At 43.0% G+C, this 25,516-nt stretch overlaps 2 protein-coding genes across 2 annotated transcripts in view; both read left to right on the forward strand.

The window, feature by feature from the left end:
• The window catches only part of LOC136883237 (lysozyme), a gene marked incomplete at its 5' end in the record, with an annotated part of 464,330 nt that overhangs the window by 215,868 nt on the left and 222,946 nt on the right, over positions 1–25,516 (forward strand). The gene's annotated exons all lie outside the window — the stretch shown is intronic.
• The window catches only part of LOC136883212 (lysozyme), a 35,251-nt gene continuing 16,140 nt past the window's right edge, over positions 6,406–25,516 (forward strand). The window contains exons 1-4 of the mRNA XM_067155415.2: positions 6,406–6,564; positions 19,719–19,895; positions 20,178–20,251; positions 24,787–24,922. Of these exons, the coding sequence (XP_067011516.2) occupies positions 6,498–6,564; positions 19,719–19,895; positions 20,178–20,251; positions 24,787–24,922 (454 nt within the window). The 5' untranslated portion in view covers positions 6,406–6,497. The remainder of the gene's footprint in view (positions 6,565–19,718; positions 19,896–20,177; positions 20,252–24,786; positions 24,923–25,516) is intronic.

Here is a 25,516-nt window from a genome sequence, read left to right on the forward strand (position 1 = left end):
AAGGTTTTAGGCACCAACGGCGGGCCTTCACGTTGGTGCAGGGTTAGTTTCCCTGGTTTCCGTTACATCGGGGGCAAATGTTGCGGAATACGTCGGCTAGACCACATTGATAGCACTTCACAGAAGGTTTTGAATTACATTGTTTGAAGCCGTGCCCACCTTTTCCACAATTCCAACATCTGATAGAAGTTGCCGAGTTACGACGGGAAACATTCTGATCAGGGAGCGTGCTGGCTACGCGGCCGGGTGAGCGAGGGGACTCGAAACGGTCGCTACGGCGTTCAGTAGATGATGCACGGGCAGGTGACTTGGCAGAGGAAGCAGATTTTTATGCAGAACGACAGGCGACGTCAGGAAAAGAGCAACTGGAGGGCGGGGGCGGTGGTTGGTACAGGTAATTCGACTGAAGAGTAGACTCGTATTCACGGCCTAGATTCACAATGTCGTCGACGCAGTTTACTTCCGACCTTTTGATAAACAATTTGTAATTTGGGGCAAGATTTCGATAGAATGTATAAAAAATTTCTGTCCCATGAACTTCGATATCCAAGCGATTAAACAAAGTGAGGATGCCGGTCGCATACTCATCAATGGGTTCCTCAGGACCTTGTGTCCTACGAAGAATCTCCTGTTTTAAAATGAAATTCATGTCTGACAAACCAAACCTAGTTTTAAGCTCCTTAGCAAAGTCAGACCAACTATGAATTTTATATTTCACCAGACGGAACCATTTGCTCGCACATCCCTCTAACATACCAGGAATAAGAGGGATAAAGGAATCTAGGGGCATCGAAGCACATGCAGCAACATCTTCGACCCTCTCCAAAAATTCAATAACTGAAAAACCTTTCTCCTCGCCGGAGAACCTCAAATTCCACTTCCGGATAATATCAAGAGCAATGTTAGGTAGGGGTGTATAGTTAGCAATCGGGTGTGAAGTACGACAAACAGGCTCACTGTTGCTATCAGAGATAAATGCACTAGATCGATTGTTTATCATAGCATTGGCATTGTTGTTCTCGTTATTTGAATGAATGGAAGAGCCATCGTTTGATGCGCTCGAAACGTTTTGTTGATCAACACAAGTAGGGTTTATACACACAGGGTCTTGTATATTCTCCATATCGTCAGACAGAATAGATAATGGGGAGGATAATATACAACAATGGTAAACTTAAAAACTAAAATTATACACAATATGTAAGGGAAAGTATGTCACAGAATAACATAATTTAAGATCCATTCACAGTAGTGTCGTTCAAACATAAAGAAAGGAGGTCGAGTTACAAACGAATCCAGCTCTGTTTCACCGAAATTCAACCTCTCGATGAAACCTTCCAGTCACGAACCGCGCTCTGCCTACCATCTGCACCGCGCCCCTACCCTGCTACCGTTACACATCAACACAGTACACGACAAATACGCGCAGATACTTACCTCGCTTACCTCTCTTCATAAATTGCCGTGGATGGACTGGAACGAGCTAAAACAGCTCGGAGCTGGATCCGTGCGTAGACAAAGGGAAGCGAAAGGACAGAAAGGCATGAACCCGTAACCCCCATGAATAAAAGAATGGATCAAGGAAACTGGGGTTTATTATAAACACACATAATATAAGAATGAAAACAGAAATGTGAGGCTGCATTAAAAGTTACTTACATAACTGTAGAAAATTGGAACATCAAGTAGTATCCCGTCCAATGACATAGTAAGATTCGTGTAACAGGCCGCCAGCACACACGATCGCACTACACACTTACGTATGACAACATAGAACTTACAAATTGGTTTGAGAAAAATAATGTGACGTGAAACACATTATCGAAGGAATCAGAAAATGGAACCACTAAAGGAATAATACAGTCGCGGTAATACGGGCCGCGCACATATCAACAGTTTGCATCCGCGCTCCAAGCGAGCGTCCATTCGATGCTAGCGCGTTCCAACAAAGCAAAAGCACAGCCTCCCAAAAAGGAGCATAAGAGAAGGAGGAGAAGATGTTGCCAGAGTTACAAAAACAAAAACTAATCGCCGACAATGGACCAAATAACGGCCTAGAAATATAAAATAGCATACTACACATGGCCCAAACCGGCCGACTAAAACGAAAAATAAAATGAAATAAAGAAAAATTAAAATTACGAGATACGGAGAGTACTATAGACCGTACACAAGCAGACAGCACAGGCACGCACGCACACACACACACACGTATGAACAAGAAGAGAGACCCAATATAAAATCGACCCAGATCAGGCCGGAGTGTAAAGGCACGCGACGTATACTATCGCACAGGATAGCGAAGGATATCATGGGCTCACGAGCATGGTTCGAACACCGTAGATGCAATGCTGAACCGCCGCAAAATATAGGCAAGGCTGATCCAAATATAATCGTAGCAATCACAACACTCTTCGACCCGCTACACGGGGCATCCAAATTGCCTCACGTGGACAAACATGGATTAAACCCCGTAGCGTCAAATCACACAATACACCAATGCTCAGCCATGATTTCAAATGATGAGTAAACAAAAATGCATGGTCTCAAAACCCACAAACACACACACAGGCCCAAACAAACAGATAGGTAAATACCACTCTCCGTTCCCACGCGTGTGCACACAAAGAAAGAAAAAATTAAAACACACACATAAAATGAAGTAATTAAGAGCCTGCAAAGGCAGGTGATAAAAGACTACCGAAATACAATCATACAGAACAGTTTTTGTAACTGGCATGTAAATGACATAAAATGAATGAATACCTGGGAGCAGCAATCAGGAGTCTCGAAATATATCTCAATCAATATAATAACTTCAAGCAGAGAACCGAGCCTTGAAACAAATAAATCCATGATAATAGCAACTCGCAGATCAAGAAGCACATATTAAATTCCAGTCTGCTTATCACGTTTGATCCGACCATTGTTGGCATCGCGAGCAGACCAACTTAACACACGGAGAGCGAGAGACAGACTGTGTCAAAGAGACAGTGTATAAACACAGATGGCTAGAGCGCCATCTTCAATGAGAAACTATAAGTTTCACGTCACATTCGGGTAATATTATCGCTAATGGCGACAACGTCAGTCAAGGAGTAGTAGGAATAAAGGAAGTGCACCACCAAGGCAGACTTGGTTCGGCACAGATGGCAGCACGATGCTTTGTTGTTTAAAGGTGGCAGCTGTCAAAAAAGCACGTAGAAATTGCCACCACCATATTTCAAAGGCAGTAGCTAAAAGTAGCAGCACGATGCTCTGTTGATTAAAGATGACCGCTAACCGCTGTCTAAAAGCGCGTGGCTTTGAAGAGCATGTGGAATTTCAAATTGCCCTCCACCGCATGCATATGGGATCTTCATAACAGCAGCCGCCATCTTGTACAGTAGCTTCTAAGCTAGCTCTTTTCATAAGAGCCCATGTATAGCCGCCATCTTGTGCAAGCATCCCTAGGGAGTCTCATAAGAGCAGCACTTACCTTATGTGAGCACCCCTAGGCCGTCTCATAAGAAGCCCCCGTCTTGTAGAATTAGATAGACGCCATCTTCCGCAAGCGTCCCTAGGGAGTCTCATAAGAGCGGCAGCTATCTTACGCAAGCGCCCTTAAGCCATCTCATAAGGAGCTGTGTATAGCCCCATCTTGTAGAATTAGATAGCCGCCATCTTTCGCAAGCGTCCCTGGGGTGTCTCATAAGAGTCTATGTGTAGCAGCCATCTTGCAGCCACCATCTTGCGCAAGCACCCTTAAGCCGCCTCATAAGAGCAGCAGCTATCTTGTGCAATTGGCGTCGGGCGGGGCATCCGGCCGTAAAACTGAGGTTAGGCTCCGCCATGAGATTAGGCTTGCTGTCTTGCGCGTAAAAAGTAAAGTTATGCCCCTCCAAGATAGCGAATGTGAGGTTAGGTTCGCTCTCTTAGGCGTCAGGAAGGGCATGCGGCCCCTCAATGAGGTTAGGCTAGCTCTCTTACGCGTTAAAAGTTAGGTTAGCCTCTCCAAGATGGCGGATGTGTGGTTAGGCTCGCTCTCTTAGCCAGCGCAGTCAATGCGGCGGAGGCCTCTGCGGAGGGACCTGCGGTGGGGGTGGCCGCAGAATCCCTGACTTATACTACTACTAACCAACCGAGCCCCTCAGGCCGTCAGTCAGGGCGAGATTTACCCTGTACTAAATAAACACCCAGAATACCTTTACGAAAATACCAACACCAGCATCCGTATTTAAAACAGTTCTAATTTTCTTCCTGATTATGGCAGATGTTCTTTTAACGGCATCACTCAGTGACTGATACCTGCCTTATACCCCGTCTCACTCTATAGGGACGATGTTAAATGATTGGACACCGAGCTCGATAGCTGCAGTCGCTTAAGTGCGGCCAGTATCTAGTATTCGGGAGATAGTAGGTTCGAACCCCACTGTCGGCAGCCCTGAAGATGGTTTTCCGTGGGATCCCATTTTCACACCAGGCAAATGCTGGGGCTGTACCTTAATTAAGACCACGGCCGCTTCCTTCCCACTCCCAGCTCTTCCCTGTCCCATCGTCGCCATAAGACATATCTGTGTCGATGCGACGTAAAGCAACTAGCAAAAAAAAAAAAAAAAAAAAAAAAAAAAAATTGATTGGTCATGGAGTATTTCATTTCCGTTTAATTTCCAGGGTTGGTTTTCCCCCGAACTCAGCTAGGGTTCCCACCTCTATCGCTCAAGAGCAGTGTCCTGGAGCGTGAGACATTTGATCGGGGATACAACTGGGGTGGATGGCCAGTACCTCACCCAAGCGGCCTCACCTGCTATGATAACGGGGGCTTTCTGGAGGATGTGAAAATTGGGAGGGGTAGGCAAGGAAGAGAGAAGGAGCGGCCGTGGCGTTAGGCACCATCCCGGCATTTACGAGGGATATAATTGGGAAACCAGAAAAAAAAACCACTTCGAGGATGGCTGAGGTCGGAATCGAAACGTTTTCTACTCAGTTGACCTCCCAAGGTTGAGCCGACCCCGTTCCAGTCCCTGTACCACTTGTCAAATTTCGTGGCAGAGCCGGAAATCCAACCCGAGCCTCACCATTACACTACAGAGGCGAAAAATTATGGAGCATTACTGGAATTAAACTAACAGTGGAGATTGGAAATAGAGGGAGAAAACCTCTGTCACGTCTCCGCTTTGTCCGGTACAAATTTCGCTTGCGCTGATCGAGATTTGGAAATGGGTATGCGTTGCCTAGAGAGGTCTTAAATTTCCTAGCCCTTCACGGCTCCTTAATCTCTTTTGGAGATACCTTCATTTTTCCAAGGGTCTGAATTATTCCACTCTTTCCTCTGATTAGTGTTAAGATGCTCCGCATATTAGGGTCAGCGTAATAGCCTTCGGTTCGTATGGACCCTGGTTCGATTCCCGGTTGGATAGAAACTATTTGGTGCGTCTGGTCAATTCTTCTGGTCCGGAGGCTAGGTATTTATGTGACTATCTTAACAGACATCTTCATATGCACACAACGCACCACACTTCAAACCACCGGGGTGAGGGGGCGGGGGGTCAGAAAATAGTGATAGCATCCCTCCACAAAGGATTGGCGTCAGGAAACGTTTGCGGGTCGTAAAACAGGGCTTAATCCTTATTAATAACGGGCGAATTGGCCGTGCGGTTAGAGGTGGTTTTCCGTGGTTTCCCGTTTTCACATCAGGCAAATACTGGGGCTGTCCCTTAATTAAGGCCACGGGCGCTTCCTTCCAACTCTCAGGCCTTTCCTATCCCATCGTCACCATAAGACCTATCTGTGTCGGTGCGACGTAAAGCCACTAGCAAAAAAATCCTTATTAATGCCGAGCCCAGATTAAAGTAACGAAAGATGAAGAAAAATAATAATCACCACCACCACCACCACCTTTTTACTTGTGGGGTTCGAACCCACTATCTCCCGGATGCAAACTCACAGCTACGCGTCCCTAACCGCACGGTCAACTCTCCCGCTACAACCACCACTAACAAGAAAAAGAAGGACTTGGGAATCAATTCAGGTTCTGCAATTTATTACCATCGTATACCGCAAAATGCTCGAAGCAGTTACGTCTTAGCTTTCTGCAACCTGTATTATAAGTTCTTCCTTTTTGCGAACCTGAGGACCGGGCTCGATAGCTGCAGTCGCTTAAGTACGGCCAGTATCCAGTATTCGGGAGATAGTAGGTTCGAACCCCACTGTCGACAGCCCTGAAAATGGTTTTCCGTGGTTTCGCATTTTCACACCAGGTAAATGCTGGGGCTGTACCTTAATTAAGGCCACGGCCGCTTCCTTCCCACTCCTGGCCTTTCCTGTCCCATCGTCGCCATAAGACCTATCTGCGTCGGTGCGACGTAAAAAAAAAAAAAAAAAAAAAAAAAAAAAAAAAAGCGAACCTGAGGAAGTTTCTGCTGCTGGCAGATAATCAAGGCCGACCGGATGGGCTGGGAACCTGTCGTTACTGGTTTAGTGTTATCGTGAATCACACAGGAAAAGAACGTGGAAAAATGAAGAGCTCCAGGACTCTTCTAGTGACTGGGATTTCTCTAGTTTTATTCGCCACGGTGAACTGCAGTAAGTCTAGTATTTTTATTATTTGATTAACCTGGGCTGGTTTAGTAATTACAGCATTATATAGGAATGTTGCCCTACTAAGAAATTTATTACATCCGTCTCCATTTGCTTTTCATTAACTACCATTTTCATCATTGAAACCTTTGTTTGTCCTCATCCCGAGGTGTCTTTTCAGGCACACCCCCAACGGAGGTAAGCTGTCTGTACCATTTTAATCACACACCAGCTCTTCTTCTACCGCTTTTCCGACATCTGCGGGGTCGCGAGTGCGAACTGTGTCGCACATGTAGATTTGGCTGTGTTTTACGGCTGGATGCCCTTCCCGACGCTAACCCTATATGGAGGGACGTAATCACTATTGCGTATTACTGTGATGGTTGGTGATGTAGTGTGTTGTCTGAATATTAAGAGGAACATCTTGGGACAAATACAAACATCCAGCCACGGACCAGAAGAATTAATCAGACGCGATTAAATCGAATCGAACCTGGGACCCTCTGAACCGAAGGCCTTAACACTGACCATTCAACCAATGAGTTCGGCACATACTAGGCCTCCTGTGTCTTAAATCTCTGGCCAGGTGCGTAATGTTAGGGCGTGCAGGGCCCGGGCCCTCCAGGGCCCCACAGACTCCTCGAAAAACAAAACTGTATATATAGCCTAATGGTTTTGGAGAATCAGTGGAAATAGTTTGTTTTACAATATTTGTACCTTGCCACTTGGCTGTATCTAGCTGTAAACAATGCTTGCCCTTGCCGTCTCCCTTCAGGGAGGGGCGGACCACCTAGAATATAACCCCTTCTCTCTGGCCAGGAGATTAGGCGGGATTGGGGGTTTACCGGAGTTGGAGGATGGGCTAGGGTGGCTTGGCGTGGTAAAAGAGGTGAATTGATTTCTGCTCTGGCTGTATACCGGTACTTTATTGCTATTTTGGGAATTTTACAAACGTTTCATTTTTACAATGGCGTAATTTACAATTTAGAAATTACAATTTACAATTGGTTTATTGTTCAAGTGATTGTGTACACAATGAGGTGAGATGATATGAATTTTACAGTATATAAGTAGAACAAATGTTGTGATGAAACATTTTACAATATGATACCAACTAAATAATTGGTTCGAACCCCACTGTCGGCAGCCCTGAAGATGGTTTACCGTGGTTTCCCATTTTCATACCAGGCAAATGTTGGGGCTGTACCTTAATTAAGGCCCCGGCCGCTTCCTTTCCATTCCTAGGCCTTGCCCATCCCACCGTCGCCATGAGACCTATCTGTGTCGGTGCGACGTAAAGCAAATAGCAACTACATAATTATTACATGAATACAGTACGCAGTAGCAGCGATTGGGAATTAAATGTGTGGGGGCAAAAAAAATGTACAGACGTCAAACTTAAAAAAGCTACAGAATGATAAGTTGTTTATGCTCTCTTAGTGAATTTCGACAGAGAGGTAAAGTTGACAGTTTACCAACTTAAGTGCGGTAATAATAGTTTTTGCTAAGACAGTTTTTGCACAAACTGCCTTTTTTTGAAATTATCCTTAGTTTCAGCCGGCTAAATTGGAATAGAAATGTAATGTTTTCTCCACAAAGTGAGGGGGAGACTGCCCCCTCCTCGCCCCCCTCCCCGTAATCGCCACTACTGACGGTACATACAATGAGGTGATGTTTGCCGTCCCTTGCAACAGAGTGACGGGCAAGTGGCGCCGACTTTGTGGAAGCAAGGAGTTTTCTGCCCCCCAAACAGTGATTCTAGGGGGCAGAGTGGCATTTTTGCTCCTCACCAAAAAAAATCTCCTCGTAGATGTTAAGTCTCATAAAAATGTGGAGTTTGGTAGTCTTCGGAGGCTGCTAAGCCGTTAAATCTGGAGAATATGGTAGATGGTTTTATGTCAAGAAATGAGATTAGCAAGTGGCCATTCCTTGAGAGAACTACATTTCCCAGTGGAGACTGCTCAGACGGTACATCTGGTGGTAGTCCGCCTCCATAGCGTAACGGTTAGTGTTATTAGCTGCCGTCCTCGAGAGCCCGGGTTCGATTCTCGGTACTGCCAGGAATTTAAAATTGGCAGGAGGGCTGGTATGTGGTTGAAATGGTACCTGCAGCTCACCTCCAATCGGGGCGTGCCTGAAAGGAGCTGCACCATCTCAGTATGAGGACACGAGTTTACTTTATCTGGTGGTAGAGCTTCTCACATTTCGTGTCATGAAATACAGTAATACAGTAACGGGGCATTTATTAAGAAAAGGTATTTATGAAGCAAGTTCGAATTTTTTTTTCTTATGATAGTTTCGTACATAAAATATTCCTTCAAAATATTTATGAACCATGTTCTATTTTTCTGTTTACTTGTGAATATTATTGAAAACTCCGCACGTCAGACTCGTTCGATAATGTATTTGAGAAACAAGCTCTACTATTGTTCTGTTTTTCTGTTTGCTTGTTTGTGAATATTGTTATTATATAAGAATGTTTGCTTTAATCGTTTTTCCTCATTTCACATGCCTGCGACAGGCTCCACACAAAAGACCTGCGCCAAATTATTTAAAAATAATCACTGCAATGAAAATGACCAAAATATCATATTTTACTTAGGAAATGATATTTGAAGTGTAATGCATCTGAGAGAGTTTTATGCACAAATTTTGCTGAACATTTAACTTTTATCGCACATTACTCGACAACAATTCTTTTCAAGTTGCTTCACGTCGCACCGACACATGAGTTATGTATCCCGAAACCGGGAGCCAAGCCCATGGTCTCCACAGTCCAGGACTTGGGGTTCTAAGAGTATATTGTAAGTTAGTTTAAAGCCCACTTGGTCATCTCACAAGGAAGTGCACTTCCCCAAGAACACGGGTTGCACTCCCCGAGAAACACGAGTTTCTCGACAAACAAACCCACTCCCTCTTTTGAGACACTGTGTGTGGTATGAAATTCATGGCTTATTATAAGAGTGTTGTAATGTCACCTGCCAAAACACAAGGGATGAAAACAATACTTCTTAGGTGTGGCCACCCACGTCACCCCACTTTAGCAAACATGTAAGATCCCTCTCACTGAACTGATACGTGACTCGAACCTGATAACCTATGGTATAAAACTAGCTGACCAAGAAGGCCCGCTCTCATTCGTTCAACAGCCAACTACCGAGTGGTTTGGTTCTCAGGTTTCGCCCGTCCCAGATCATGAGTTCAAACTCTGAATATAGTAGAGATTAGAGATATAATTTAACTCAAACTTAATTATTGTATATAGGAATAGCCAGCTATATTAATAAACAAAATTAACACCAAGTGTCTTCTCATTTCGACTGAATTACATAACGCTCAGTGCGATATTGAACTATCGGAACCTGATAGCTCAGTACCAAGAAAAATATAAATATTGTTGAGCTATAAAACTTAACTCATGTACTGTACGTCTTATGGCAACAAAGGGACAGGAAAGGGATAGGAGTGTGGAGGAATCGGTCGTGGCCTTAATTAAGGTACAGTCCCAACATTTGCCTGGTGTGAACATGGGAAATAACGAAAACCGTCTTCAGGGCTGCTGACAGTGTGGTTCGAACCCGCTATCTTCCGAGTACTGGATAATGGCCGCACTTAAGCGACTTATGCACAGTACACTGAATTTCAACCCTGCTAAAACTTATGTTTTATTTTGCATATTGTACTGTTCAGTCCTCACCCTTTACTGCTTAGTGAAAATACCAGTCACAAGACTGTTTTTCTTTTCGACTTCTGAACGTGCTCATTGTGATTCAGTCCATATGTAGGCCTAATCCAAATAAAGTTTCAATCATTTCTGGCAGGTTATACACAAAAGGCATAACGTTCCGAGTCATTAATACACTGAACAGCTTTTGTGATGAGTAGGTGGTTCCTTAGGGGGCACAAACTGTTTCTTCTTCTTATTCTTCTTATTCTTCTTCTTCTGAAGGCAATCACTCTTCTGAAGAAATCACTTTCGTAACAATCCGTCAATTGCTACAGGAATATCAGCGTGGACTTCCATCACATTATCCTCTAGGGCAGTGTCCTCGAGCGTGAAACAAGAGGGATACAAGTGGGAAGGAGGATGAGTACCTCGCCCAGGTGGCCTCAGCTGCTATGCTGAACAGGGGCCTTGTGGGGGCGTGGGGAGATTGGAAGGGATAGGCAAGGAATAGGGATGGAAGCGGCCGTGGCCTTAAGTTAGGTAGCATCTCGCCTTTTGTTTGGAGGGAAAGTGGAAAATTACGGAAAACCACTTCAAGGGTAGCTGACATGGGAATCGAACCCCTTTCCTCTCCATTCACTCGACCTCCCGAAGCTGAGTGGACTCTGTTCCAGATCTCGTACCACTTTTCAAATGTCATGACAGAGCCGGGAATCGAGCCCGGGCCTCCGGGGACGCAGCTATTCATACTAAACACTAAACCACTGAGGCTGTCAGAAGTAAATTACGAGTAAATATTACATTTATAGAAAATTAACGATTACCAGTAAAATTAATAAAAAATAATCGTTACAAATAATTTTTACTCAATTAGTTCCCAACTCGTCCGCCTCTGTGGTGTAGTGGTTAGCGTGATTAGCTGCCACCCCCGGAGGTCCGGGTTCGATTCCCGGCTCTGCCACGAAATTTGAAAAGTGGTACGAGGGCTGGAACGGGGTTCACTCAGCCTCGGGAGGTCAACTGAGTAGAGGTGGGTTCGATTCCCACCTCAGCCATCCTGGAAGTGGTTTTCCGTGGTTTACCACTTCTCCTCCAGGCAAATGCCGGAATGGTACCTAACTTAAGGCCACGGCCGCTTCCTTCCCTCTTCCTTGCCTGTCCCATCCAATCTTCCCATCCCTCCTCGAGGTCCCTGTTCAGCATAGCAGGTGAGGCCGCCTGGGCGAGGTACTGGTCATTCTCCCCAGTTGTATCCCCGACCCAAGGTCTGAATCTCCAGGACACTGCCCTTGAGGCGGTAGAGGTGGGATCCCTCGCTGAGTCCGAGGGAAAAACCGACCCTGGAGGGTAAACAGATTACGACGACGAGTTCCCAACTCTGGTAATAACCTACCTTTTGAATTCATAATATCTCAGTATGTCCAACATATTTACGTTATACTATCATACGTCTACTCCCGTATCAGTTTTCATTTATTTGACGCATACTAAACATCTGTATCAGAAAGTCTGTCTGTGGTCTGGAATTTATTACAATGGTTTTCATCCAACTTAACTCTTCACAGTTGATTGGAAGCTCACATCCTCTTTTCTTAAATGCCGGGTATGTAATAATAATAATAATAATAATAATAATAATAATAATAATAATAATAATAATAATAATAATAATAATAATAATAATAATAATAATGTCAGAGGTAAATATAATCTCATCATAATGAAAAGTTGATGCTCTTGGAATATATTATTACGTCACCCATTTTAACCTCTTCGTATCCGTAAACAAGAAATTGTATTGCGCAAAGAATCGTATCTAGCAACAGTGATTAATGTTTCCTTCTTATAGGAAGTTAAATTTCTACACTTATGATGTCATGTTTATATTTAGAGATTCTAATAGACACGTGCGTACGAAGGAAGTAAAGACAAAATACTGGAGTTGAAAACTACAGGAAATATCAGGAGATAAACAAATACCAGTATTCTTCAGCGTGAGCAAGCATAACTTTTCAAAACTGAAATACGGGATTTTCTGAGGGAATCCACTGAAAGCAAAAGAAATATTACGTGAGATATATATTAGAACGCATTCTGAAAGGATAGTTTATATACTTTGACATATCGGATGATTTAATGATATAAATGTTTGGAGTTCTTTGCCGTATGAAAGAAGAAAGCTGCAGGGTGCAGTACTGGACAGTCGAGTTTCTCTTATAAGTACGCAGAGCAAAGTCCCGACATTTTAGGCATTTTAGTATTGCGGCGAGAAACATGTAATAGAATAAACCCCACCAATGTTGAGCACTCCTCTCTATTCGTTATACATTTTGGCACATCTGCTGCGCGAATGCAATGTCCTTATACTCATAGTCTCACAAGAAGACTCGTGATCGGACGAAGAGAGAGAGAGAGGGAACACCCAAACCTTGGTAGCTGATACATTTCATTAACCTTTCCAAGTTTTGTATTAAATACTGCTGAGATGTCACCACAGTATTGTAAGTCGCAACAGTATTCTAACGATGGCCTGATTAGAGTTCAAAGCAAAGTTATCAGAGTTCTAGGAGAAACAAATTCTGCGCAGTTTCTCCTCGGAAAGCCAAGTAATTTAAACACCTAGGAATCTTGTCTAAATGCTTCTCGAAGGAAAGACCATAACAGTTTGAAAGTATCACACCATGATCACTTATTTCATTCACACGAGCGTATTTAATATTACATAAGTGGTAAGAGTAATTTAGTGGTACAAACTTACGTGCAAAAGTAATTGCATTCCATTTTGAAGTATTCAAATCACGTAGCCACTCTGACCCCAGTTATGTAGGAGTTTTAAGTCTGGCTGTAGCAACTTCTAGTCCAACACACTATTTACCATCCTAAAGATCTTCAGACCTTCAGCATAGAGAAGGCCATTACTGTGTTGTATAAATGCTGTTATATTATGAATATGACAAAGAAAAGAGGACCCATTCAAGAGCCCTGGGGTATATCGGAAGTAGGATGGTACGACTTTTGACATAATACCATCAGATTTTACTACGCAAACTATGTGCTGACAAATTGATGAAGAGAGCATCATGTTGAACTGAATCAAAGGCTTTGGAGAAGTCCATGTAAACAGCATTCACTTGTTGCCTTCTACCCAGAGATTCTGAAATAAAATTGATGTACGCTGCCATATTGGGCATGGTAGAGCGTTTCTGTACAAAACCGTGCTGAGCTGCATTAATATTCTGTGAAATTGAACTGTATAATCTGTTATACACGATCTTCTCTGCCACCTTAGAAGTCAGGGACAATAAGGTTACAGGCCTATAGTTATCCAACACAATTTTGTCTTCTTTCTTGAACGCTAGTATGACGTAATCTTTCTTCCACTCACAGGGGAAATGAATACCCTAACGAGAATGGCATATTCATTGTGATGCTTAGTGACTTACCTAGCTGCGATGCTCATTCTTTCAAAACAATTACGGGTACGTCATCCGGACCAAATGATTTGGCGGTATCCAAAGAAGCAAGAATTGAAGATATCTCTGCTGTAGAGGTCACAATCGAGGTCAGGCCCACATGTAACAAGGTCGAAGTGGACAGACTGCACTTTGCGGCGCTGGCCTTCTGACCTCAACTTGCAGGTTCGAGCCTGGCTCAGTCCGGTGGTATTTACAGGTGCTCAAATACGTCAGCCCCGTGTCGGTAGATATTCTGACACGTAAAAGAACTCTTGCGGGATTAAATTCCGATACCTTGGCGTCTCTCAAAATCATAAAAAGGTAGTTAGTGGGACGTAAAGCCAATAAAATTATTATACACTTTATGGCATGGGAGTGATAATTTCCAAACGTATCTAGAAAACTGTCCAAAATGCTCCTTTTTCCTATAATTCTTTTCCGTCCTGAAATATAGTGGATGACAGGCGGGAATTCCAAAAAATTTTTGGGCTGGCAGCTAATTTCGATTCCATCGTCTAACCATTGTAAACTTGTATGAGGACGTGTCCTAGCCATACTGCAGGTATCCTCGATAACACAATGTGGAGGCTTGTATTTCAGCCCAAATGGAGAGTGGTTTGAAGTTTGATTGTCAACATGGTCGCCGCGTATGATCGAAAATAGCACGTAATCACTACTTTGTCCCCTTTTTCGAAACTTCCTTCTTGCCTTCTCCTTCAATTTTTATTTATCTATTACCTCCATCTCGTACCAGCATGGTAATAATTTCGTGTGGCTATTTCTAGCCGAGTGCAGCCCTTGTAAGGCAGACCCTCCGATGAGGGTGGGCGGCATCTGCCATGTGTAGGGAACTGCGTGTTATTGTGGTGGAGGACAGTGTTATGTGTGGTGTGTGAGTTGCAGGGATGTTGGGGACAGCACAAACACCCAGCCCCCGGGCCATTGGAATTAACCAATGAAGATTAAAATCCCCGACCCGGCCGGGAATCGAACCCGAGACCCTCTGAACCGAAGGCCAGTACGCTGACCGTTCAGCCAACGAGTCGGACACCAGCATGGTGAACCCGAATGGGTTGGATCATTGGCATAAAATATTATAAACTAGAGAAAATTACAAGAGAATGGGGTGAAATTACAGTAGAGACCGGATTTGTGTTGAAATTCCGTTGCCTGAGCTTGAAGCTGGAGTACACGTGTCGAGGTCAGTGGATGGCGTAATATAGAAGCTATGGAATCTTCCACTTATAAGGGGAAAGGAAGTGTGATCGAGTTACTTGGATTTAAGTTGGCAGCCCTTCTGTGCAACAAATTAGCGTACAGTATGTTCGAGGAGAAGGGGAAAAGAAATATGGCCGCCAGTGTAAAAGCCCTCCAATAATGGATAAAATTTCTCCAAGGACAACGTAGAATTAATTTTAGGCTCTTGGTTAAACGAGAATTTAAGACGATGTTCTCCTTATAAACTATTGTGACCAAAAAGGTGGTTATACCCAAGAGGATATTGCACCATTGATGAGGGGATTTCCCCGTGTGTCGGCGTGCCGGAAGAAAGCCACGCGCTGCTGTGCAGAAGCACGAGATAGAAGGACGGTGCATGGCGCTCGCCATTTCTCAGCCTGATAACTGTAATAGCCTTAAAATATAACTGAATCCGACGCATTTTACTTTTACGTATATAATGGGAGTGAAAGGGGCAGAGAATTTGAAGGAATAGTTCTAGATATTAACTTTAACGAAACAATAAGGACCGGAGTGATTTCGAGCATTGGGACGCTTTGCCGTGTCGCGAGTCGGCTTGTATTTCAGCCCAAATGGAGGGTGGTTTGATGTTTGATTGTCAGCATGGTCGCCGCGTATGATCGAAAATAGCACGTAATCACTACTTTGTCCCCTTTTTCGAAACTTCCTTCTTGCCTTCTCCTTCAATTTTTATTTATCTATTACCTCCATCTCGTACCAGCATGGATATTTCCACGTGCTAACTATCCGGGTCGGTACAGTGTTTTTATTACAGCACGTGGGAAGTCGTAGGAAAGGGTTAACACCTCATCGATGGAGGGGGAATTTTCGGTTAAATTCCAAGGACACAATGAAAGGATATCTCTCAGTTGAGGAAAATGGGCATTAGTCCACGCGAACATTAACTTCCTCAGCGATACGGGGCGCACAGTTTGCGCTAAAGGCTGGAGGGAGTGATGCACTAGGCGGATTGAAGGAAGAACGTTATGTTCGTCGTACATTAAATACGTGCATATACGGATAATTTTACATTGTTAACATTAACAAGGTAGGATGTTCCAATTTTGAAAGAATTATTTACCGAGCTCGATAGCTGCAGTCGCTTAAGTGCGCCCAGTATCCAGTATTCGAGAGATAGTAGGTTCGAACCCCACTGTCGGCAGCCCTGGAGATGGTTTTCCGTGGTTTCCCATTTTCACACCAGGCAAATGCTGGGGCTGTATCTTAATTAAGGCCACGGCCGCTTCCTTCCCACTCCTAGCCCTTCCCTGTCCCATCGTCGCCATAAGACCTATCTGTGTCGGTGCGACGTAAAGCAAATAGCAAAAAAAAAAAAAAAAAAAAAAGAATTATTTGTTTACTGTCGCCATAAAGCATAGGGAGGAAGGGACGGACAGAATTAAAAGGCTCTTAAGAGCGTCTAACCGTTGTAAACTAGTAAGGACGTGTCCTGGTCATACTGTAGCTATCCTCGATAACATAATCACCGACTCAGTCCGCATTTTCGGAAGCTGTGGTTAAAGAGTCCTCCATACTTGTCAACCAAACATGTAAACAGTAAATCGCAAACACGTTGGCGGACAGGATGAGTCATGTGGAGGCTTGTATTTCAGCCCAAATGGAGGGTGGTTTGAAGTTTGAAGGTCAACATGCCAACGAAGTAGCATCTCCACCACCACCACTTGCGAGGTTGGCGTATTTGGAGCAGTGTTTACCCTCAAGCATTGTCATACCTACTTTAAGTGTCTTCGTTCGTCCAGAAACTAACTACCTTAGAGTTACGATTAACCTCTCTATCTATTTTGCATTTTCAAGTGATTAAATTGATGCCAGCAGGTAAGAAATCCAAGGGAATTGAATGTCAGATTGGTGATACAATTCTGGAATAGGTAGATAATTTCAAGTATTTAGGGTAAAATATTCTGGAGGTAAAATAATCCTACAATTAAATCTCCGGGTGGGTACTACACGAGGGGGGGTGGGTAATCAAGAGGAGGATGGATAATGACATTCTTCGAGTCGGAGCGCGAAATGTTAGAAGTTTGAATCGTTGTGGTAGATTATAGAATCTGAACAAGCAGATTAGAACAGATGTAGGATGCAGTAGATACGTAGAAATGGAAAGGTTAGCACAGAATAGAGTGGCATGGAGGGTTGCATCAAACCAGTCTATGGACTGATGACTCAAACATCAACAAAAATTAGAATATCTTAATGTAATACACTCATGTTCATATAAATCAGAACACTTTGAAAGAATAGAGATAGGAAGTTCATATTCACAACCCATGTGCATTAGTATGTTCTGAAGAAATGGTTACCGTTTGAACCATGTCAGCCCTCAGGTCCATATCGATATCTCGGCGCACCACCGCCTGTGTCTGCGGCTCTCGTTGTCGCTATAAACCGAAGGTAATGAATCAGTGTGACTTGACCAGACGTGCAGGATGCCTCGCAGACGTATGCGAGAACCGTACCGTCAAATGAGTGATTTTGGAAGAGGGCGCATTATTGGCATGAGATAACGTGATGCGCCCATCCGGGAAATTGCTGCTCGTGTGCGACGAAGTGTGTCGGCAGTGCAACGGGTGTGTACAGAATGGTTCACGGAAGGCCGTAGAACACGATGAGATGGGTGTGGTCGTACCACCCAGAAGACCCCCAAGAATATCGCCACCTCATCCGAATGGCATTACAGGACAGATCTGCGTCCTCCTCGGTTCTGACGCAACAGTGGAACAGTGTAACACATCGTACACTATCAGGAGTGACAGTCCGTCGCCGTTTATTACGATCTGGGTTACCGGCGCGTCGTCCACTTCTCCGCCCACCTTTGACTAATGTGCATGAACATGCTAGACTGCAATGGTGAATGGAACGACGTTGCTGGGGGCAGGAATGGCAGCAGATAGTGTTTTCGGACGATTCCAGGTTCTGTTTGTTTGAAACTGATGGCCGCAATTTGGTTCGCCGCAGACAGCGGGAGAGGCATCACATTGACTGCATTCGCGCAAGACATACAGCACCATCTCAAGTCCTTATAGTGTGGGGTTCTATTGGGTACAGCGACAGATCTTACTTGGTGCGTGTCCAGGGCACTGAGACCAGCTTGACCTGCGTGAATGACATCCTGCGACCCGTAGCCATACTCTTTCTGCACGACAACGCAGACGCCATATTTCAGCAGGACAATGCGCGACCACATGTTGCTGCATGAACACGTTTATTCTTGTTGTCATAGGATGTCAGGTTTTCGCCCTGGCCTGCCCTATCACCGGTCTTGTCGCCAATCGAAAATGTGTATGATATGGTGGAACGACGGTGCGGCGCTGTGACCCAATGCCAACCACCAAGGATGAATTGTGGAACAAGGTGAATGCAGCATCGATGACTATACCTCAGGACGCTTCTTATAGGCGTCGATACCTTTAGGCATGCAACAAGTTATCATAGGAGACTACTGGCAACAATGAGTGCAATTGGACTAGACAAAAGAGTGACTGAATGGGTTGCTATATTTCTAGAAAATAGATCTCAGAGAGTTAGAGTAGGTGAAGTTTTGTCTGACCCTGTAATAGTTGAGAGGAGAGTTCCTCAGGGCAGTGTTATCGGACCTTTATGTTTTCTTATATATATAAATGATATGAGTAAAGGAGTGGAATCGGAGGTAAGGCTTTTTGCGGATGATGTTATTCTCTATAGAGTGATAAATAAGTTACAAGATTGTGAGCAACTGCAACGTGACCTCGAAAATGTTGTGAGATGGACAGCAGGCAATGGTATGTTGATAAACGGGGTTAAAAGTCAGGTTGTGAGTTTCACAAATAGGAAAAGTCCTCTCAGTTTTAATTACTGCGTTGATGGGGTGATAGTTCCTTCTGGGGATCATTGTAAGTATCTAGGTGTTAATATAAGGAAAGATCTTCATTGGGGTAATCACATAAATGGGATTGTAAATAAAGGGTACCGATCTCTGCACATGGTTATGAGGGTGTTTAGGGGTTGTAGTAAGGATGTAAAGGAGAGGGTATACAAGTCTCTGGTAAGACCCCAACTATAGTATGGTTCCAGTGTATGGGACCCTCACCAGGATTACCTGATTCAAGAACTGGAAAAAATCCAAAGAAAAGCAGCTCGATTTGTTCTGAGTGATTTCCGACAAACGAGTAGCGTTACAAAAATGTTGCAATGTTTGGGTTGGGAAGAATTGAGAGAAAGAAGAAGAGCTGCTCGACTAAGTGGTATGTTCCGAGCTGTCAGCGGAGAGATGGCGTGGAATGACATTAGTAGACGAATATGAATGGCGTTTATAAAAGTAGGAAAGATCACAATATGAAGATAAAGTTGGAATTCAAGAGGACAAACTGGGGCAAATATTCATTAATAGGAAGGGGAGTTAGGGATTGGAATAACTTACCAAGGGAGATGTTCAATAAATTTCCAATTTCTTTGAAATCATTTCGGAAAAGGCTAGGAAAGCAACAGATAGGGAATCTGCCACCTGGGCGACTGCCCTAAATGCAGATCAGTATTGATTGATTGATTGAGTACCCATGGAGGACCCAGTGCCTACTCGGCAACAGGGCACATGCTGAACCTAGGTGACTGAAATGCTAATCGTTTCTGCAGAACATACTACCTTACATGTCCTATGAATATGAACTTGCTATCTCTATTCTTTCAAAGTGTTCTATTTTCTATGAACATGAGTGTATATTTCAATGTTTTCCTTGTGATATCTGATCTTAGCAGGATTTTAGAGGAGCAGAACGATAGTAAGTTTTTCCATTGTGTTATAGTATACGTTCCGAATCTCCATAGACCCTGTCTACGGTGTCTGTGTGAGGCTGCTACAGGCTGCAATATGACTATAGGTTGTGTTACGGGTTATTGTGGACCCTTCAAGATCTCAAGGGTCTTCTGGGTCGATGCTGATCGTCTTGTTATGCCAGAGGATGACCCTCAACGACCTGGAGGTAAGTTGGTACATTTCACTAGTCTTTACACTTTTTTTTGTTATCAGAGGAAAGCATGCGCTCATGCCTACCTTCTTTCTAAGTACTATGAAAGTGATTTTTCATATTTTCTGTCATGAATAGTTTTCACAGGGAATTGAATGTTTATATTTATATATACACTAGCCCCCTACACAATAAATAAACATGAAGTTTTGAGGGAAAAACAGCGAGATTTAAGGGTAGCACCCTTTATTTATAATGTGATGTGGATATTAAATCAATTACCTCTTGTTTCCTTAGCTTATGAAGATTGTGCTCGCCAGTACCAGTGTGCCAGTAAGCTTGTCAAGAATTATATGAAGAAATTCGGTCAAGTGAGTATTATTGTCTCCGTCTACTTATCACTGGATGGCGGTGTTTGGCATATTTGCATGTGTTATTTGTTTCAAGGTGTAATATACCCATAAGAAATAAAGGTGATTCATACCATTTGAAATCGAATGGCTAATTTTTATAGGGCATATGAGTGCTTTTATATGGAATACGTGCATAGTCTTGACGTATGTGCATATAAATGCATAATTGCAGTTTTATTATTGGTTTGTATATGCAAATAACATCACCTTAGTTGGTTATTTATTTATTTGTATCAGAAGCATACATTTTACATAACATAATGGTACTTTTCTTCCTTTAGCTAGTTGCTTTACGTCGGACCGACACAGATAGGTCTTATGGCGACAATGGGACAGGAAAGGCCTACGATGGGAAGGAAGCCGCCATGGCCTTAATTAAGGTACAGCCCCAGCATTTGCCTGGTGTGAAAATGGGAAACCACGGAAAACCATCTTCAGGGCTGCCGACAGTGGGGTTTGAGCCCACTATCTCACGGATGCGAGCTAACAGCTGCGCGCTCTTAACCGCACTGCCAACTCGCCCGATATAATGGTACTTAATGAAATAGATATCAAATAGTGTCTGCCCAGAATTTTGCCAAATCACGGGCATTAGGTGTCGCAGCTATCAAGTCCTTCATAGTGCAATTTAAAGGACACCTTCTACATTCCACATTCACATAGCCTGGATGTGCCAGGGAAGTCCCACTTTACCATATTGATTCTTGATCTACCAACCCCAGTGCGGAGCCTGTTCAACGATTTTCAAGTAGAACAATGCTCCTCGTGGCCTGGAGGGAGCAGGTGAAGTGGTTGAGGCAGCCTTACAGCTTTGGAGAAAAGCTTTGAAGACTCAGAATAAGCTGTAAGAAGATCTGTAACTTCGCCAAGCTAGACGTTCAAGGTCCACACAATACAATTCTCTTGGCGGGTGAACTACTGGCAATAACGAGTAAATTGAAGTACATGGGCTCAGTTATTACCACCGATACGAAGATTGATGACGACGTTGGATGGACCAGCTGACGTTTGCTGACAGGCGGATGCCAATAAAGCTCAAGGCTGTTGTTAGACCGGCTCCATGGGCCGATGACCTTCGATGTTAGGCCCCTTAAAACAACAAGCATCATCATCATCATCATCAGACCGGCTCCGAGTGTTGGACAAGGCAAAAGAAGAATGATTAGCACCGAGCTCGATAGCTGCAGTCGCTTAAGTGCGGCCAGTATCCAGTATTTGGGAGATAGTGGGTTCGAACCCCACTGTCGGCAGCCCTAAAGATGGTTTTCCGTGGTTTCCCATTTTCACACCAGGCAAATGCTGGGGCTGTACCTTAATCAAGGCCACGACCGCTTCTTTCTCAGTCCTAGCCCTTTCCTGTCCCATCGTCGCCGTAAGACCTATCTGTGTCGGTGCGACGTAAAGCCAATAGCAAAAAAAAAAAAAAAAAAACAATGATTAGCAAATGCATATAAAGGAAATGCGGATGCTGTGATGGTCAGCCGGTGTCACCCTCTTGGGCCGAGTGCGCAATGAGCATATACAGGATCATTTAAACGATCCCTATCCGTGAGAAATTGGAGGAACAGCGGTTGCGTACAACGTTGAGATGAAGATCATCCCGTTAAGAGAGCTCTTACAATCGAGAAACCAAGAAGAGGACGCAGGCGACCAAGAGCAACATGGTGGCGTACAGCCGAAAAGGCCTTGAATAGAAACGTCATTCCAGTGGCGGAGACATCCAACCGCAGGAAGTATTCTCTAAGGATCAGAAGGGCCGATCCTGAGTGATACTTGGGAGTGTCCATTGTGGGCGCACACACGGTTAGGGAAGGCAAAGAAGTCAAACACATAGACACACAGACAGGCAGAAAAACATATTGAGGATGAAATTGTTATTGGCTGAGTAGTCATTTGACCCTACTGCCAAGAAAATAACTGGATTATTTTAGACTATTTATTTATTTATTTACTCTGGTAAAGTATTCATTAGGAGTAGCAAGAAATTAAAGATCATTAAAACAATCATTATTTTCGCAAACAATATTACAACGTATGTAGAGCAATCTTTTGAGGTTAACAAAGGGTGAAGTTCACTAGATACTGAAAGATGTAGCGAAAACAAAACAGAATTGTTCACGAAAAGCGATACTGAGATTTCAACTTACACCTTAAAATTGTTTATTGGCTTCTGTTCCTCCGTTTACATCCTTTGAGTTTGTCACCCTGTTTGCTAACTCAGGTCCGGTTTCTTCAACTTTGTGTTAAATTTTACTTAACAATTGTTATTAATTTAACACTTCGGTTAAAGTCCCCTGTTTGACAAAAATATTTCCATTTGTTATGAATCAATTGTTAAAGACAAATTAACGCGTTTCCATGAGATTTCTGTACGGGTTTGGCAGTGAGTGTCTTTTGTTTGTTTACGTACAACGCTCCGTGCGGTGTATTGAAATTGTATTTCCTCACACATTGTTGACATTCTTATAGGTTATGGTTAGCAGAGACTTCGAAGACGTAAACATGTGCAGCAAGAGGCAACAAAAGCGTTATTATAATGAATACAAGACAAACGTTATTGTAGATCTAATTTGAATGTATGCGCGTGTGCTTGAAAAATAAAAGAACGGACGGTTATATCACAACATTCAAAACATTCTTATATGAGTGCAATCTAAGGCTCCTACAACGCCGAGGAAATAATTATGCTAATTGATTTAAGACTTGAAAGATTTTCGGGCATTATTTTACTGCCGGGAAAATAATGTAATGTCTTACCAATGCTGCAATGGCAGCAGGAACTGTTTGCACAATGAAGCACGTAAGTAAATAATGGGTCAGCCGCCAAAATATTTAAAATCGTGTTAAGGATAAAATATGCACCATCGCCAATAAGACATATTCTGGCCCAAGCATCAGAGCAGTTGCAAGTGGTTTGAAAATATACAGAAATTGGTACGTGCATCCTCCATCAAGCACGATGGTCAGGTAGTGAGCCAAGTGCCAGAACAATGGAATATACCCTTCTATCTCACAAAAAAGAAATGTATCTCTCGGGGATTGGTTAACCTGCTTAGGCTACAATGTTTGACTTTAGAAACACGCGATTCTTGTTGTTAAAGCCATTCCCGAACGATTTTGTGCATCTCATTGTGGAAACTAAACAGTCGAATCCTTCTGTAGAGACTCTTATTTAAGAAGAGGATATCTTTAATTTCAAATCACCTGCTGACAGATAGGTACATTAACACTTCCAACAATCATATTTCGAAATCTCAGTGCATCGGGGTGACAGATGAACGTCCGGAAGCGATGCAAGTAGATGGACACTAAACACAATGGAAGAGTTCAAAGTTCGATCTTGAGCAATCCGAGCTGGAAGCACTTCAGGGAGCAAAGATTCTGTCGGGAGAGAGGAGGAAGGACTTATAGCCTTTCATAAAAAAGATCATTTGACGAGGACTTGTTGAAGTAAATTGCTCTTAAAATTACCTCATAACGTGTACTGGCAAACTGAAAGAAATTCGAAAGGACTTAACTAAAACAATTCCCCTTAATGACGATAAAAAGTAGCATTTTCCTAGTAAAATGCAGAACTTTATACTGTGGTGCTTTAATCGTTTTACATGTTAGCGCGTTTGAGCATATATCGTTTCAAATTTTTCAAGTTATGTAACGCTTTGCACCAACATTAATTCAAATAGAATACAGTAGTGTATATGGTATACAAGCTTTGAATGCATATTTTGCTCGTATCGTGTTTCGCCTCTCCAAACTGTCTTATTTACATGTAAGCACTTTTCGTATATTTCAAAACTATGATTTTGGCGCTTGACCCGTTATTTATTTACATGCCTCAATTATTATTCTAAACACCCTTGTCTTGCACTCATGAATATAGTAACCCCACAATTACATGAAAAGGGTGTGAAGCAAAATACTTAAGAACTGTAATAAATTGCCGCACTGGAGAAACTGAATAGTTTCTAAATGTCTGAAACTCTAAGCTTCTTCTAGGTACTAGCTTCTTCCTTATGGCTTTGATAATTAGGTATCTTTGTAGAAATATTTTCTGACAACTCTAGAAAGTAGTTTTTTTCTTAGTATGGGCCGTCCTTTGTGTTCTTTAGTTTATAGGTAGTCTTCATACCGCAGTGAACTTCAAACATCTCCTAGAAGCTGCCATTTTGAAATTTTAACAGCAGTTAAGCAGCTTGACCCAGGGCTGGTTTCATGTTAAATTTAAAAAAGTATTAACAATTTGTTAGTGTTAACAATTCTTGAAGAAACGGTCATTTTGCTAAATTGTGTTTTAAGTCTACTTAACAGCAGTGTTAAAGTAAATTAGCATACGTTGGAGCAACCGGGCCTCAGTTTCTCGGTGATAGCAGCAACCGAGTGTGAAGGAGCCCTAAGTTTTGAAACTTCCAGTCTGGACAATTTCTCAAGGAAGGTCATTTGAAACACAGGGATAATTGTGTTGCAACGATCTTATTATTTTCTTTTCTTCTCAGGACTGCAACAATGATGGCGTAGTGAACTGTGACGACTACAGTATGATTCACTACAATGGTGGTTACAGCTGTTCAACGCCCATCAATAACACAGATCATTACAAACGATATGCAGCTTGTCGTCCTCCTGACTCAAGTGAGTATATCTATCATTACACTTCGAAAACTTTGAAATCAAATTAGATTTTGCTACATAGTATCGGTGCAGGTACAGTGTATCTGCTAGAGGGACATGCCATTCCATTCAAAAATTCCACATGCGTTAACTGGGAGTCGAACGGCAGCCGTCTTGAGTGAGATGACAGTGATTATTATAATAATTATAATAAGTAGGACAGATAATCCCCATAAAGTCAAAGGTAGATCGCAGATAACTAACTAATGGTAAATATTCTTTGTAACTCAGGGAATTGATGATTGGAATGCTTTACCTGCAGGTGTCCTAGAAGCTTTTACCAAAAATATAAGGTGCTTCAAGAATGAGAGTAGGTGAGGCTTTATCTGTCCCTGTAAAAATTAAGAGGGGAATTCCTCAAGGCAGTATTATTGGACCTTTATGTTTTCTTATGTATATCAATGATATGTGCAAAGAAGTGGAATCAGAGATAAGGCTTTTCGCAGATGATGTTATTCTGTACAGAGTAATAAATAAGTTACAAGATTGTGAGCAACTGCAAAATGACCTCGATAATGTTGTGAGATTGACCGCAGGCAATGGTATGATGATAAA

Source organism: Anabrus simplex, chromosome 1 (assembly GCF_040414725.1).
Source record: "Anabrus simplex isolate iqAnaSimp1 chromosome 1, ASM4041472v1, whole genome shotgun sequence".
Lineage (NCBI taxonomy): Eukaryota > Metazoa > Arthropoda > Insecta > Orthoptera > Tettigoniidae > Anabrus > Anabrus simplex.